General features: G+C 44.4%; 1 protein-coding gene across 15 annotated transcripts in view; it reads right to left on the bottom strand.

Moving 5' to 3' along the window:
* The window catches only part of KALRN (kalirin RhoGEF kinase), a 673,147-nt gene extending 667,173 nt beyond the window's left edge, over positions 1-5,974 (bottom strand). For 11 of the 15 annotated variants that reach the window (XM_040484739.1, XM_040484740.1, XM_040484741.1 and 8 more), the window contains exon 1: positions 5,499-5,974. In XM_040484739.1, coding sequence (XP_040340673.1) covers positions 5,499-5,571 — 73 coding nt within the window. In that variant the 5' untranslated portion in view covers positions 5,572-5,974. The remainder of the gene's footprint in view (positions 1-5,498) is intronic. The other 4 variants (XM_040484751.1, XM_040484752.1, XM_040484753.1 and 1 more) reach the window with 2 other exon arrangements.
* Positions 5,975-16,918: the final 10,944 nt, after the last annotated feature.

Here is a 16,918-nt window from a genome sequence, read left to right as displayed (position 1 = left end):
CTGAGACAAAAGTTTAAAGAATCATATAGTGAATATCAATATACCACCACCTACATTTAACAATTGCATATGCTTTACCATGTTTGTTTTATCTATATTAGGAGGAGGTGATTTGTTTTTGTTTTTGATGAATTTCAAGGTTTTTAAAATATCTTTTTCCTTACCTGCAAAGAACAAGTAACTTCAATGGGGGAGACAAGCCTTATGCGTATGAAAGGGCTAAAAACAATATAATACCACTAATACAGTGAGAATATGAGTATAGATAAGTGAGTGTTTTAGGAATTCAGAGGAGACAGTTGGTCCCGTGAGCTGTGAAGACTCCCAGAAGAAGGCAGGACGCAAGTCTTTGAAGAATGAACTGGATTTGGAGAGTGGAGGTGCAAAGGTAGATGATGCCCTTGGGAAGTGAGAAAAGCAGCCTGGCTGGAGCTGAGATAAGAAGTACAGACTTGACCCTGAAGACACTAGGAAGTCACTGTAGGTTCATAAACCAGGCAGCAATGTGATGAAATTAGTGCCATCTTGCCTGCAGGTGCCAATTTGGAGTGGGGGTGAGAGAGCAGATTCCAAGGGACAAGAAAGGAGGTCACAGGCAGCATAACAGATCCTGGACTAGGGCAGAGGCTGTCGATGAACAGGAAGGGCTGATGATGACAGATAATTCAATAGGATTTGTTAGAGGAAAGAAACTCCTCACAGACAAAACCAAGGTTTGAACTATCATGACTGGGAGAGGGGAGATGTCACTTACAGAACTAAGAAGACAAGAGAAGAAGTTAATGTGGGGAGTTGGAAAGACACACAGAGTTGAGTTTGAAGCTGGCTGAAGTCCAAGTAGCAGCAAACACTTCAGTTGAAAATGTCTGGACTCACAGGACCAAAGCTCAACAGAAAGATATAGGTAGAAGATATTTCCATATCAATCTCTTTTCACTTATAACTTTTAACTTTTTTCCTTTTAGTCTCAAAAAAAAAAAAAAGAATTTTCTCCTCTGCTCACCAAAGCTAAGCTCTTATTTTTGTTAGGGAACCTACTTTTGTCTCAGGTTCCAGGTATCTAAGTCAACAATTAATGTAGCATCTGCAGTGTTCCTTGTCCACAAGCTTTCTCCCTTCCACCTGCAAACCTCTTCTGACTCCCTGGCAAAAAAATGAAACTCCTTTTCTTCATACTAACACTCCTTCTGACTGGCACCCAATCTCTTTTTCCTTTCACTGATCAACTGTGCAAATAATGGGTTCCTATCCACCACCCCCAAATCCTTACTCTGACTGCCTCTTCTAATACTGCGCTCCTGAGAGCTCACAGTGGCCTTGTTTTTATCACATCTGGTGACACTTACCCAGCACTCCTCTTGCTCAACCTGTCTGCAGCCTGTCTTCACCTCAGAACCCACGCTGACTCCCTGGGGTCTCCAAGATCAAGTCTCCTTTGCTGCCATGTTATAAATAAGGGTTTATCCCCCAAATTCTAACTTTAGTTCTTCCCCTCTTTCCTCCAGTCCCTCCCTCTGACAAATGGTGTATTCACAAAGCTTCGGCTGCATCCAACCTTGACCCAGAAGCTTTCCAAGTCCACATCGCCAGCCCTAATCTCCTGCCTATGCTCTGTATTGAGTCCCATTTTCCCCACACACACATAAAAAAACTCCACCTGGATGTCCATCAGTCATCTCCAGTTCACTAGTTCCAAAGCCAATATCATTACCTGCCTTGCAAATCGGTTCCTGTCCCAATCAGACCATGTCAATGGCACACTGTTAGTCCTCTACACTCTCAACCCAGCTACTTCTGTTTCCTCATGGGCTTACTTTTCTTTTCCCCCTATAGCCAGTTTGTCAACAAATCCCCACTTTTCTGCCTTTGAAAATGTCTCTCAGAGCTGTCCCTGACTCCTCATCCTTTTTGCCACCAGCCTAGAGCAAGCCCCCTCCCCCTCAGCTCTGAATCACTTTTCCGTCTCCCTGGATTCTTTCTCTCCCTTTTCCACTTCATCAGTCATATTACCCCCAGATTAACCTTTCCAAATACCACTTTCTTCATGATATGCCCTTGCTCAAGAACCTAAAATGACTCCCTACTAACTCTTAATCAAATCCAAATCCTTTCTTGGATTTCCCAGACTCTCCCTATCTGTCCTGCCCCACTTACCTATCCCTGTTTCCTATTCCTCCCTAACCTACCCCTTCTATTTGGTCAGCCCAGAAACCTCAATGTCCATCCCCAAACTCCTATGTGCCTTTTGCCCACATAGAACTACCTTTGGTTCTACCTCATCTATAGTTCTGTCAACTTCTTATCTTATAGAACCATGTTTACCAATTAATTAATCTCCAATTGAGCAATAATTGTCAAACTCCTTTTAAAAGTTCTTTGAGGTCAAAGACCACTCTGAATATTTCTTTTGTATTCCACAGCACCCTGGACAGCAGAAGACTCCCAGTAGGAGTTGAAAAGTCCTTGTTGGTTTTCTTTTTAAAAAAAATTTTTTTACATTTATTTATTTTTGAGAGACAGAGAGAGACAGCATGAGTAGGGGAGGGTTAGAGAGAGAGGGAGACACAGAATCAGAAGCAGGCTCCAGGCTCCGAGCTGTCAGCACAGAGCCAAATGCAGGGCTCGATCCCACGAACTGTGAGATCATGACCTGAGCCAAAGTCGGACACTTAACCGACTGAGCCACCCAGGCGCCCCGAGTCCTTGTTGGTTTTCTATTCCAATTGGTTTCTATTCCCAGTTTTGAGTTCCCATATTTCCCCTCCTCTACCTAATAAAAATGATAAATAAAACTATTGTGACACACTCCCAGGCTTGGAACAGAGAATTCCTAAGAAGACAATATGGAATCCACCAATAAGAATAGTGGGCTGGTGTGTGTACATGTGTGTATGTGTGTGTGTGTTTGTGTGTGTGCGTATGTACATGTGTGCAAGGGAGTTGAAATTTAGGGAATATAGCTTTATCAATTGGTCAGGAGACTTGAGATACCAAAATAATCAGAAGAGGACTAGTAAGGGACCAAAATGACAGAATTATTTGAAACATTCTTAATTAGAAGCACAGTATGCCAGGGTTTGACAAAGCAATTGCCAGTCTCGTCCTTGTGCGTGCAAAATTTTCCACCAGAACGTAGGGGGTAACTTTGGTGCTAGGGACTTTGAAAATGTGTTTGAAGTTTTCTCAGTTCAACTGAATAAATTTATAATCTGTCTAGCTACCAGGTACAGTGCTATGGTCCATAATGATGGAGAATCAGAAGGGAGAAGGTTACAAAATGTGGCCTTATCCCAGGCTTAAGAATCTTCAGCAAGAGCCCAGGCTAGAGACTAGTGGGGGTAAAATCAGGAAGCAAAGCACAGAGGACCATGTTGGGGGGCTGGGAGGGAAGCAGTCCTAGACCTAGCGACCAGCAGTGTGCATCCCCACTTGCAACTTGTTACAGGTCATCAGTCATTTCCAGCCTTCTTCACTGCAGATTTAAGCTTTCTCTAAGTGCACATCAGATCTAACCCCCCCCCCAAAAAAAAGGCTCCCCAAGGAGGAAGGGGAATATCCTCAACAGGAGTCCCACAGGAGACAGACCCTAGTCTGCTATTTATTCTGTGATTTGAGCCATACATAGGCCACACATTGTATTTGGAAAGGCCCTGGGAAAAGTAACACATTGGACCATTATAGGCCATTAACACCATTAACACTGTGTGAATTTGTCAAAATTATCAAACCTCCAGAAACTGAACTCAGCCCAAGGGCCTGGGACAAGGAATGGACAGGACGAGGTAATAAGAAAGGTGAAGGAGGAGTGGTTGTCAAAAGATGAAAGTGGGATCCAGAAAAGGAAGGTGGGAAAGGTCACACTCCAAGAGTTTTGTTTTTTTTTTTCCCCTAGAGCTAAGAAAAGGCAGACTTTGTCCAGAGATGGGAGGACAGAGAGGGTGGGGGGGTGGGGCAGCAGGGGGTGTCAGGGGAGACCTCCTGATGAGTATTTCTGGTTATCACTCAGGCCCCAGAACCTTATAACCTAAATGTCAAGTTATAAACTTAGGTCAGGCACCTCTTTAGAATCCATGCTTTGGGTCCTGGGCAGTGTATGTGAGTATGTGTGAGTGCAAGAGATAGAGACTGATGGGGGAGGGGGGGGATAACCGCCTCATGGGGGGGGTGGCTGAGCCCTGGGAAGCAGTAGCGTATAACAGAGGCTTCTTCCTCTGCTTTCTCCAGGCCCTGGCATGAGCTCCTGCCCTCCAGCTCTTTCCTCTTCAGACCAACCAGAAAATGAACATATGGGCCAATCAAGTCTTGACTTCTAAAGCCACAAGTCTCCCCCAACAAAGCACCCCACCCTCTTCCCTAGAGATGACCTCTAGGGCAAGGCAATGAGATTAGGAAACAGATGGGTGTGCAGAGAGCCTTCAGAGCTAACCTGATCCTTGACCCCACCAGTTCATGTCCTCTAATCCAACTTATGGAAGGACAGGGCAGATGTGCAGGGTCCCCATAACTTATTGGACTCCTTGGGACAAAGATTCCAGACAAAATGGTTCCAGACACGGGAGATGAGGAACTGGCGGAAGCCACAGGTAAACGAGAGATGGGGAATCCCTGGCTGCCAGAGAAATAGGGCCACAGGTGGTGGGAGACGAGGGTGGTCGGTGTCTGTTTTGGAGAACGGGCTGTCGAGCCCGGGAGCAAGAGCTATAGACCTGGGGGATGGGAGGTGGCAGGGGCAACAAACAGCTGTAAAGACAGATCTGGGGGCTCTTATACCACAGGCAAGCAAAAGATTCAGTGGGTGTGTATGAGGAGGACGCTAACTCACACTTCCAGGAATGAGTGATTCCTAAGAAAAGCTCATCCGTTCCCAGAACTGGAGAAGAGGAGGACACGGAGGAGGTCCAAGGCGCCCACCGCCCTCCCAGCCCGGTCTGCCTCTTAAGTCCGAGACGCCGACTCCCCACACGCACCAGGCATGACCGTCCTTGGTCCGCCCGGCTCCTGACTGTCAGTCTGCAGCGTGCGCGACTCCCGGTCCCCTCTTGCCCCTCTCCACACGTCAGGACCCCGGGCCCCTGGCCCCAGATGGGGTGCCAGCCCAGGGCGGCCGGAGGCTGGCTGACAGGCGCTGGGGGAGGGGGGAGACGAGGGAGGGGCCGGGGACGCCGGTAGCTGAGCCGCGCGCTGCAAAGTGATCCAACATCGCCCCATCCCCGCGCTCCAGGAGAAGGCGGCCGAGGGGACCGCCTCCCGCCTCCCCAACACCGACTCTCTCAAGTGGGGTGAACGCCGAGGGGTGCCGGGCTCCCAGCCCCCACCCCTCCCCAAAACGCAAGCAGCATTGCCATAACAAGAATCTCGGCAACTCCAGTCCGACGACACGGAGGACTGCCCCCCGACACGCACACCCCAGCAACAGCCCTCCTTCCCCAAACTTGTCCGAGACGCCGCGTCCCGAGCAGCAGCCCTCCCCCGGGCCCCCCACGCCCTGCCCAGCTTACCTGTCCGGAAAAAGGCATCTACGTCCGAGTCTGCTGCTCCTCCTTCCTCCGCTGCCCCCTCCGGGGGGTTCATGACTGGGGGAGGCGTCCGCGGGCAGCCGGGGCCGGCCGAGCCCGGGGCCGAGGGCTGCGGGGCACCCGCTGGGCGGAGGGCGCGGGGCGCAGCGGCCGCGGCCGCAGACCAGGAGGACTCGCGGCTTCGAGGGCGGGCGGCTCGGGCGGCTGGGACGGCGGGGCTGGGGCAGAGGACGCCCAGCCTCCCTCAGGCGGAGGCGCGCGGCGGGCTGGGGGCGCCTGCCGACGGCTCCCCCATGGTACCCCTTCCCCGCGGGCGCTGGCCGCCCTGCTGTCTGGCCGGAGCCGGACCGGGCCGGGGCCGGGGTCCGCGCTGCCTGGGCGCCCGCTCTTCCCCAGCAGCGGCAGCTGGCTCTTCTCCTCGCCCGTCCGCCTGTCTCTATTGTTCAGCCCTGCTCGGCTCTCCTCTTTATTTTTCCTCCTCCCTCCCACCCTCCCTGTCTCTCTACCTCCTCCCTCCCGCGCTCGCTCGCTCGCTCTCTGGCTCCCCCTCTGGCTCCCGCCGCCGCCGCCGCCGCCGCCGCCGCCGCCTCTCCAGCTCCTCCCCCGGCTCCCGCTCCCTCAGTCCCGGCCAACAATGACCCGGACTGCGCGGAGCTGAACTGAAGCTCCGGCCCAGGCCGGCCGCTCACCGCGGGCCCCCGGCGGCGCGGACGCCTCCCTCCCCCGCGGCCGCGCGCCGGCCTCTCCCGGAGCCGAGCCCGAGCAGCGAGCTATTGTTCGTGGCGGCACCAGGCCGGCTTCCTGAGCCCCGCAGGAAAAGCCCCGGCGAAGGAGGCGGCTGAGGAGGGGGCGGGGCCGCCGGACTAGTGCGGGGCCGCCGGGCTCGCCCAGGGGCCCTGCCACCGCGGTCCCGCGCGCTCAGCTCTCGGCTCGCGCTGCGATGCTCCCGGCCCGGCGGCGGTCCTCCGCCCCACCCGGCGCCCAGGTATGCGAGGGGAACCCCACGCTGCCTGCCCGCCTCCTCTTCAGACCGGTACCCAAGCTGCACTGACCTGTCCTCAGAGACCGGACTTTTCCCTCTCCTTCCTGACAAAGCTCTCTCCTGTCTCCCTCCCCTCCTGAGCCTCTCGCATTTTCCTCTCCGTCTCGCCGTAGTTCCTCTCGTTTTTAGCCTTTCGTTTCCTTTTTCCCCTTTTCAGCGCCCCTTTAAACATCTCTGCCTGTCTCTGTGACTCTTTGTCCCACTCATTCCTCTTGCGATGTCTCCCTGCCCATCTCTCCCTCCCTCTGTCACTCTCTTCTGTCTCTCATTTGTCTCTGTCCTGCCTCTGTACTTGGCCCGTATCTCTGAGCTCCTCTTGGACAGCTGTCAAAACTCCCTAATCCCCGGGGGCCTTCTCTGTTTTGTTCCTCTCCCTCGTGTGAATGGAGAGATCCAGTTGGCCTGGAGAAAGGAGGTGTTACGGCAAGCTGAATTTCAATTAAAGTGGGGAGAGGGGCTGGGGAGGAATGGGGATGACGGCAAAAAAGAAAGCAGATGCTGTATGGGGTAATTAATGCAGTGATTGTATTGTGCCAATTGGTTTTTTAAGCAATAATTAAACAATAATTAGCCAGTATTCTGTTTATAGTTCTAGTGACTGCAGAGACTACAAAACAGAGGCTCTTTAGACCTAAGTACTTAATGTGGTGTGTTGGGAGGTGTTACTGCTGCCTCATCCAGGCAGATGGAGAGGCTGTGGCCTGACCTAATGTGTTAAAACACACGGAATAGGAAAACCAGGTCCTCGTCTAAATTTGATGGCCCACTCCTGGATGTATTTATCTCTAACAACGTCTTTGGTTCCACCTCTCTCCGGTTCAAAGCACCTGGGACCTTTCCAGATCTATTAACTGGGTAACTCTAACAGCAAATAGAATGAATTAAATAAGATTTTAGTGAACCCTTTCTAGCTCCCAGTACTCATCACTTTCTTTACTGAATGTCACACATTTTTTTTCACCCACTAAAAATATAAGTACTGTTGCCTGTCTCCAGTCTTGGGTACATCTATCAGGCTCCATTTCTTAAAAATTATTAATAGTGACGCTGAGATCACAAGTTCACTGCCATGAGATCTAATTCATCTGATACCTTAAATTGCCTTAAAGCATCCAGATGCCCCCCTACCTACCACCTTTTCTGACAATGAAAGTACTTCTCATTTGTCTTTTCTAACTTTTGTCTCCGCTTAACCCCATGCCTAAACCCTTTCCTGTACTCCCACACACACATGATGGCAGAGCTGTTAACAGCTACTTGTGCAGATAGAGAACCAGAAGTCTGGCAAGAGTATTAGCTGATCCCAAATTCAGAAGAAACATTACATGTTTAGAAGAAGTTTCATATCAAAGTCTCAATAAATGTGAACCAGAATGGGGGAAAACCTTATACAACACCAGTTTTTGAGAGGAAATTTGGCAATTTGTATTAAAATCTTAAACGTATGTAGCTATATCATTATCAGACAAAGAAGATTTCAGAGCAAAGAATATTACGAGAGATCAAGAGGGACATTTCAATTCATCAGATACATGTAACAATTCAAAGAGTTTTTGCATTTAATAAGGGAGTTTCAAAATATATGAAGCAAAACCGATAGGACTATAAGGAGAAGCAGACAAATTGATAATTATGGTCAGACATTTTAATATCTGTCTCAATAATTGATAGAATAAGGAGACAGATCATCAGTAAGAATATGAACAGTGCAATTTAACCCAACTGATGTTTATAGAATACTCCACTCAACAACAGCAGGTACACATTTTTTTCAAGTGCACAGGTAACATGTAACAAGATAAATCATGTGCTAAACCATAAAACAAGTCTCTAACAAATTTAAAAGGATTAACCCCATGCAGACTAGTAGGTAAATTATACCTCAGTTGTTTTTTTTTTTTTTAACGTTTATTTATTTTTGAGACAGAGACAGACAGAGCATGAATGGGGGAGGGGCAGAGAGAGAGGGAAACACAGAATCGGAAGCAGGCTCCAGGCTCTGAGCCATCAGCCCAGAGCCCGACGCGGGGCTCGAACTCACGGACCGCGAGATCGTGACCTGAGCCGAAGTCGGATGCTTCACCGACTGAGCCACCCAGGCGCCCCCTTTTTTTTTTTTTTTTTAATGTTTTTATTTATTTTTGAGACAGAGAGAGACAGAGCATGAGCAGGGGAGGGGCAGAGAGAGAGGGAGACACAGAATCTGAAGCAGGCTCCAGGCTCTGAGCTGTCAGCACAGAGCCCGACGCGGGGCTCAAACTCACAGACTGTGAGATCATGACCTGAGCTGAAGTCGGAGGCTTAACTGACTGAGCCACCCAGGCGCCCCTGTTTGGGGTTTTTTTAAATCATATAAAGTATGTTTTCTGAGCACAATAGAGTTAAATTAGAAATCAATGACGTTGACTGATGAATGGACAAAGAAAATGTGGCATATATATACAGTGGAATACCAGTCAGCAAAAATGAAATCTTGCCATTTGCAAGAATGTGCATGGAACCAGAGTATATTATGCTAAGTGAAATAAGTTAGTCAGAGAAAGATAAATATCATGTGATTTCACTCAAATGTGAAATTTGAGAAACATAACAGATAGAGGAAGGGAAGGAAAAGTAAGATAACAGAGGGAGGCAACCCATAAGAGACTCTTTAAAGACAGAGAACAAACAGGGTTGCTTGAGGGGAGGTGAGTAGAGGGTTAGACTGAATGAGTGATGGCATTATTAAGGAGGGCACTTGCTGGGATGAGCACTGGGTGTTGTATGTAAGTGGTAAATCATTGGGCTGTACTCCTGAAATCAATACTATATTGTGTACTAACTAACTTGAATTTAAATAAATAAATTTTTAAAATAAAAAGTCATATTTCAAAAGAAAAATAAAAACAAATCAATGACAAATATATGGGAAATCCCCCAAATATTTGGAAACTTAATAACATATTTCTGAATAATCCATGCTCAACTAAGAACTTGAAAGGAATATTAGAAAGAATTTTAAAGTGAATTAAAATGAATATGTCATATAAGAATCTGTGGGATACAGTTAAAGCAGTATTTAGAGGGGAATTTAGAGTACTAAAATACCTATTTTGAAATGAAATATCTCACACCAGGGATCTCCTGTTCTACCTTAAGAGTAAATGAAACCCAAAGCATAAGAACAGCATTTTATTTTTTTTTAAATGTTTATTTTTGACAGAGAACATGAGTGGGGGAGGGGCAGAGAGAGGGCCACACAGAATCCGAAGCAGGCTCCAGGCTCTGAGTTGTCAGCCCAGAGCCCAACGCGGGGCGTGAACTCACAGACCTCGAGATCATGACCTGAGCCGAAATCAGATGCTCAACCAACTGAGCCACCCAGGCGCCCCAAGAACAGCATTTTAAAACAGCAGAAATCAATGAAATAGATAACTGAAAAAAAGAGAAAAATTAATGAAACCAAAACTGTGTTCTTTGAAAAGATCAATAAAATTGATAAATCTCTAGCCAAACTGAAATAAGGAAACAAGAGAGAAGAATCAAATTACTATTAGCAGGAATGAGAGAGGCGACATCACTACAAATAATGGAGATGTAAAAACAACAAAAGGAAATATTATGAGCTATTTATGCCAATAAATTCAACAACTTACATTAAATGGACACATTTCTTGAAAGGCACAAACTACTAAAGCTTACTCAAGAAGAAACAGATAACTTAAATAGCCATATATCTATTAAAGAAATTAAATTTGTAGCTTAAAATTTTCCATAAAGAAAATTCAAGACCCATGTGGCTTTACTGGTGAATTCTATGAAACATTTAAAGGAAAAGTAATACCAATCCACACACACATTTCCAGAAAAGGGAAGAAGAGGAAATAACTCCCAGCTATTTTCATGAAGCCAACATTACTCTTTTTTTTTTTAATTTTTTTAATGTCTATTCATTTTTGAGAGACAGAACATGAGTGGGGGAGGTGCAGAGAGAGACACAGAATCTGAAGCAGGCTCCAGGTTCTGAGCTAACAGCACAGAGCCCAATGCAGGGCTCAAACTCATGAACCACGAGATCCTGACCTGAGCCACTTAACACACTCAGCCACCCAGGCACCCCAATGCCAACATTACTCTTATGCTAAAACTAAACAAAGACCAATGAAGCGGAGAAAAGAAAAAACAAAACTGTTGTCCACTCTCCTTTGTGAACATAGATGCAAAATTCTTAATGAAACTTTAGCAAATCAAATCCACTAATATATAAAAAGGATAATACATTATAATAAAGTGCATTTTTGCAAGGATGAAAGGTTGGTTTGACATTTGAAAATTTACCAATGTAATTTACCATATGTCATGGGTTGAATTGTGTCCCCCCAAAAGATAAGTTAAAATCTTAATCCCCAGTACCTGTGAATATAACCTACTTTGGAAATAAGGTCTTTACAGATGTAATGACTTATGGATGGGGTCATTATGGTAGGTCCTAGTCCAATATGACTGGTGTTCTTATGATAGAAAAACGTGTTGTGAAGAAGAGGCATACAGGGAAAACACCATGTGACAATAGAGGCAGAGACTGGAATGGTGCAGCTACAAGCCAAGGTATGCCAAAAATTAATGGTCACCACCAGAAGCTAGGAAGAAGCAAGGAAGGATTCCACCCAGTTTCAGAGGGAGGACAGTCCTGCTGACACCTTGATTTTGGACCCCTACCCTCCAGAGCTCTGACAAAATAAATTTTTGTTCTTCTAAGCCAACCAGTTGTGATACTTTGTTACAGCAGCCCTAGAAAATTAATATACCATATCAAAAAAGAAAAACCATACAATCATCTCAATAGATGTAGGAAAAGCATTTGACAAAATACAATATTCGTTTTTGATCAAGACTCTCAGCAAACTAGGAATAGAAGGAACTTCCTCAACTTAATAAAGAGCATCTATTAAAAAAAAAAAAAAAAAAAAAAAAAAAAAGCCAGGGCACCTGGTTGGCTTAGTCAGTTGAGCATCTGACTTCGGCTCAGATTCTGATCTCATGGTTTGTGAATTCAAGCCCCACGTCGGGCTCACCTACTGTCAGTGCAGAGCCTCTGCCCTCTCTGTCCCTGCCCCTACCCCCTGAAAATAAATAAAAACATTTTTAAAAAACTTATGGCTAATACTAAAATTAATGGTAGAAGACTGCTTTTCCCCTAAGATCAGAACAAAGCAAGTATGTCCACTCTGACTCCTATTCAACATTGTATTGGATGTTCTAACAAGTATGATAAGGCAAGAAAAGGAAGTTAAAGGCATCCAAATTAGAGAGTAGGGGGTAGAACTTTATTCACAGACAAGATGATTGGTTATTTAGAAAATTCCATGAAATCTATCCAAATGCCTCTAGAACTAATAATGTGTTTAGCAAGATTTCAGGATGTAAGACCAACATAAAAATACATTGTATTTCTCTACGCTAGCAATGAAGGTTTAGAAATTGAAATTTTAAAAATCACTATTTACATTTGCTTGGAAAAATATAAAGATGAAGGCTAACTCTGATTAAAGATATGCAAGACCCACACATTGCAAACTACAATACACTGCTGAAAGAAATTAAAGAAGACTTAAATAAATGAAAAGATACTGTGTCATGGGTCAGAAGACTCAAAATGCTTAAGACATCAATTTTCTCCAAATTGATCTGTGGATTCAATGCAATACCAACTAAGATCCCAGAGGATTGTTTTGTAGGGTTTTTTCATTTTTTGTTTTTATTTTTTCTGTAGATATTGACAAGCTGGTTCAATCCAAATAAACTAGAAAAGTCAAAAATCTGAGAAAGAATAAAGTAGGAGGACTTACCCTATCCAACTTCAAGACTCACTATAAGGTTAGAGTTATCAAGACAATGTGATTTTGGCATTAAGATAGAAAAATAGATGAATGGAATAGAATGGAGTCCAGAAACAAACCCACACATTTATGTTCAAGTGATTTTCAACAAAGATCAAAGGAAATTTGGTATAATAAGGATAGTCTTTACAATGGTGCCTGAAAAACTGAAAACCTGTATTAGTTTCTATGACTCAAATAGCAAATTACCACAAACTTAGTGGCTTAAAACAACACACATTTTATTATCTTATAGTTGTGGAAGTCAAAGGTCCATAACAGGTCTCACTGGGCTAAAATTGAGGTATTAAAAGGGATTCCTATTCTTTCTAGAGGTTCTAGGGGAGAACTGTTTCCTTGCTTTTCCCATCTTCTAGAAGGCTTTTTTTTTTTTTTTTTTTTTTTTTTTTGGCTTATGTCTCCCTTCTTCCATCTTCAAAACCAACAATATAGGCCAATTCCATTCTACACTGCCATTTCTCTGGTTCTCTTTCAGTCCCCCTCTCCCACTCTTAAAGACCCTTGTGATTACATAGGGCCCGCCCAGATAAATCTAAGATAATCTCCCTATTTTAAGGTCATCTGATTACCAATCTTAATTGCATATGAAACCTTAATTCCCATTTGCAATGTAACATAACATATCCACAGGTTCTGGGGGCCAGGACATAGACATCTTTGGGGAAAGGCATTATTCTGCCTACATAATATCCATATGCAAAAAGAAAATAAACTTAGATCAATATCTCACACAAATTAACTCAAAATGGATCATAGACCTAAATGTAAAGTCTAACACTATAAAATTTCTTGAAGACATTGAAGAAAATCTTTGTGACCTTAGAGTAGGCAAAGATTTCTCAGATATGACACCTAAGGCATAATCTCTAAAAGAAAAAACTATAAACTTGTAATTATGAAATTTCAACAAAATTAAGAAGTTCTACTCTTTAAAAGATATTAAGATAATGAAAAGACAAGCCATCAGAGAAAATATTTGAAAATCACATATCTGATGAAGGACTATCTCTGGAATACATAAAGAACCCTCAAATTTTTTAAATAAGAAAACAACCCAATTTTTAAAAATTGGGCAAAAGATCTGAATAGAAACCCATATTCGCAGATACATGGATGGCAAATAAACACTTGAGAAAATATTCAACATCATTCGTCATTAGGGATATACAAATTTCCAAACCACAATGAGATACCACAATCTATTAAAATGTCTCAAATTAAAAAGACTTGCTCATCTCCAGTGTTGGTGAAAATGTGAAACAACTGGAGCTCTCCTGCACTTCTGGTGGAATGTAAAAGGATGCAACCACTTCAGAAAACAGTTTGACAGTTTATTAAATAGTTAAACATGCACCTGCCGTATGACTCAATCATTCTTGGTATTTACCCAAGAGAAACAAAAGCATATATCATGCAAAGACTTGTACACAAATGCTCATAACTGCTTTATTTATAATAGCCAAAATCTGGAAGCAATCCAAAAATCCATTAACAAGCGATAGGATAAACGAATTACCATATATACACACGATGGACTACTACTCGGTAATAAAAAGAAATGAATTATTGCTATACCAATAATATGTGGATGAAATTCAAACTAATTATGCTGAGTGAAAGAAGTCAGACCAAAAAAAAAGCACATACTAAATTATTCCATTTATATAAAGTTCTAGGAAATGCGAAGTGATCTATGCTGGCAGAAAGCAGATCAGTGGTTGTCTAGAGATGACCAGCAGGGCAGAGACTGGGAGGGGAGGAGCAGGAAGTTGGGACAATGAAGAGGAACAATGAAACTTTTGGAGGTGAAGGGTAAGTTCTTGATTGTGTCAATTGTTGTGTAGGTGTATGCTTATGTCAAAACTGATCAAGTTGTGCAGTTTAAATACATTCAATTTATCAAATATCAATCATGCCTCAATAAAGCTATTTTTAAAAATAATTTTTGTTAAAAAGAATGTGATGGGGCACCTGGGTGGCTCAGTTGGTTAAGCATCCAACTTCAAATCAGGTCATGGTCTCATGGTTCATGGGTTCAAGCCCCACATCAGGCTCCATGCTGGCAGTGTGGAGCCTGCTTGGGATTCTCTCTCTCTCCCTCTCTCTGCCCCTCCCCAGCTTGCTCTCTCTTTCTCCCTCTCAAAGTACATAAATAAACTTTTAAAATTAATTAATTAATTTAAAAATGTGGGGGGAAATGTGGTAAAGCTCCATGTACTTACAAGGAAATAGCAGTTATCATGTGAGGAATATATGGGATTTTCATGGTCTCAAAATTTTAACATTATATTTAAATATTTAAAACTTCATAACATGATTCTTTACAATGAGGAGAAAGAGGGAGAATCATCCCCTGTGGAGTCTTTCTTACATGGAGCACAAGAATGTCAGGGTGGAGGAAGGAGGAGAGATATTAAGGTACAAGTATTTTGGAAAAAAAAAAAAACCTCTCAGTCTTGACAGACACTGCCTTTTCTCCACTCCTCTTTGAGGATTTAAGGAGGAATGGATCAGAATAGGACAGGATGGAAGAAATGCTTAGGAAGGTAGACATGCCCAGGAGAATGGAGGGGGCAATCCAGAGTCCATAGCAACAGTCTAAGAGCAGGTGGTAAATAATTCAAGGAGGGTATGGCTGTGAGACTGAAGCAGAAGGTTGTGGAAGTCAATAAGAAGGACAGAGCAATAGCATGTGTTGAAAGCGTATATGTGGAGGGGAGAAGATGTGGGCAGGAAAGAGGGAATGGTGGTAAACAGTAGTTCAGGATACCTCTGGGCACTAGGCAACTGAAAAAATGGCGGCACCACTAACAGAAGAAAAAACGATCTAGGTGAGAAACCAAACTGGGGAAATACAGAAAAGTGATTAAATATTACTTACTTTTAGGGGTGCCTGGGTGGCTCAGCCAGTTAAGCATCCTACTCTTGATTTCAGCTCAGGTCATGATCTCATGGTTCGTGTGATTGAGACCCACATCAGGCCTGCTTGGGATTCTCTCCCCCTCTCTCTCTGTCCCTACCCCATTCTCTCTCCCTCCCTCTCTCTTTCAAAATAAATAAATAAACATTTTTAAAAGATGTTATTTAGTTTTACCCCTCAGTTCACTGATGAGAAAACTATAAACTGGAGAGTAAAGTGACCTGCCCCAAGTGACACAGCCAACCGCAGAACTCATGACTCCTAGGCCAGTTTTCCAGGCTGCTTCCCTATAACAACACATCTCCCACTTGAGGAGTCTGAAGGATGATAGGCATCCAGGTGGTAGTGTCCTTCCAGCAATTAGAACAGTCAGTGTAGAGCCTGGGACAGCTTGGGAGCTGGAAATATTGATTAAGGAGCCAGAAGTTGGCTGAAGCGGCAACAGCAAATGAGATAAAAGGTTTTCTATCCATTTCCATTAACTTTCCCTCTTTAGATGTATTATCCACTTCTATGTCCTGCTTTCTACTCAAATCAAATCTGCCTTGGAACCAGCACCTCTTCCTGACTTTACTGACTTCATTATCCCAGTGTCAAAGACTAGAACCCTAGGAGACTTGCCTGGCTCCTCTGCCCTCTCTACTTCCTGCCTTCATGCTCTCATTATGCCAAAGTTTTCCTTTGAAATGACATCCATTGCCTCCTTTCCCACCAACACCATCCAAACCAGGCTTTGACTCCATAATCTTGAATTTCTACAATAGCTTGCCAACTGGCTTTCCCAAGCAAGGTGTGGAAATAAAGCCAATACATGAAAGAAACAGAGACAGACAAGTCACAGGAGCATGTTGGCCATGGAGACAGGAGACAAGCGGTGTCGGCAGGCAGACAGATCCAAAATGTCAGATGCCACAGAGAAGTGAGGGGCAGCAAGGACTGGGGCATGGAGACAGGATTTGGTTAGTGCAGGCTACAAGTGGCCTGGAGAGAGAAAGCAGAGGGCAGAACCTGGCTGCAGACAGGACAGGGGCCAATGTGTCCTGAGGGGAATGGAAGCAGCAGACCTGAATCATCTGTCCCTGAAGTTTGGGCAGCGAAGGCAGACAGACAGACAGACAGACAGACAGACAGTTGTTCCACAGTACGATCAAGTTTCCAAATGTTTGTTTCTATCTGGTTTTCAAAATGGAGCTAGCTGTGCAGACTTGAGAGACAACTGAAAGAATAAGAGGGAGTTAGAAAATTCTGAAGCAGGAAAACTATCAGAGTCACTCAGAAACTGGAAGGGTGGGTGGCTCTCCCTGTTGCAGTGATCAGCCAGCATCCTGAGGGTTGGTCTGCATAGAGGAAGCTGGTAGAAGATATTTGGGCCTCAAATCGTGATTCCCAGCCCTCAGCCCATACAGCACAGGAAATTTCTAACACAAAGCTGCTTCCTTTGTCACACTATTTTCTGTTTAGAGTAAGCATAGGAAGTAATCTGTCCTGTTCTTTTAACAATTCCAAGGGAACGCCAAAACATCCCCTGGTCTTGGCCTTGTTCAATATACAGTTGTGACAG

The sequence above is a fragment of the Herpailurus yagouaroundi genome, unplaced genomic scaffold (genome assembly GCF_014898765.1).
Source record: "Herpailurus yagouaroundi ecotype Mexico unplaced genomic scaffold, PumYag 162, whole genome shotgun sequence".
Classification (NCBI taxonomy): Eukaryota; Metazoa; Chordata; class Mammalia; order Carnivora; family Felidae; genus Herpailurus; species Herpailurus yagouaroundi.
This window is presented reverse-complemented; position numbering and strand designations above follow the sequence as displayed.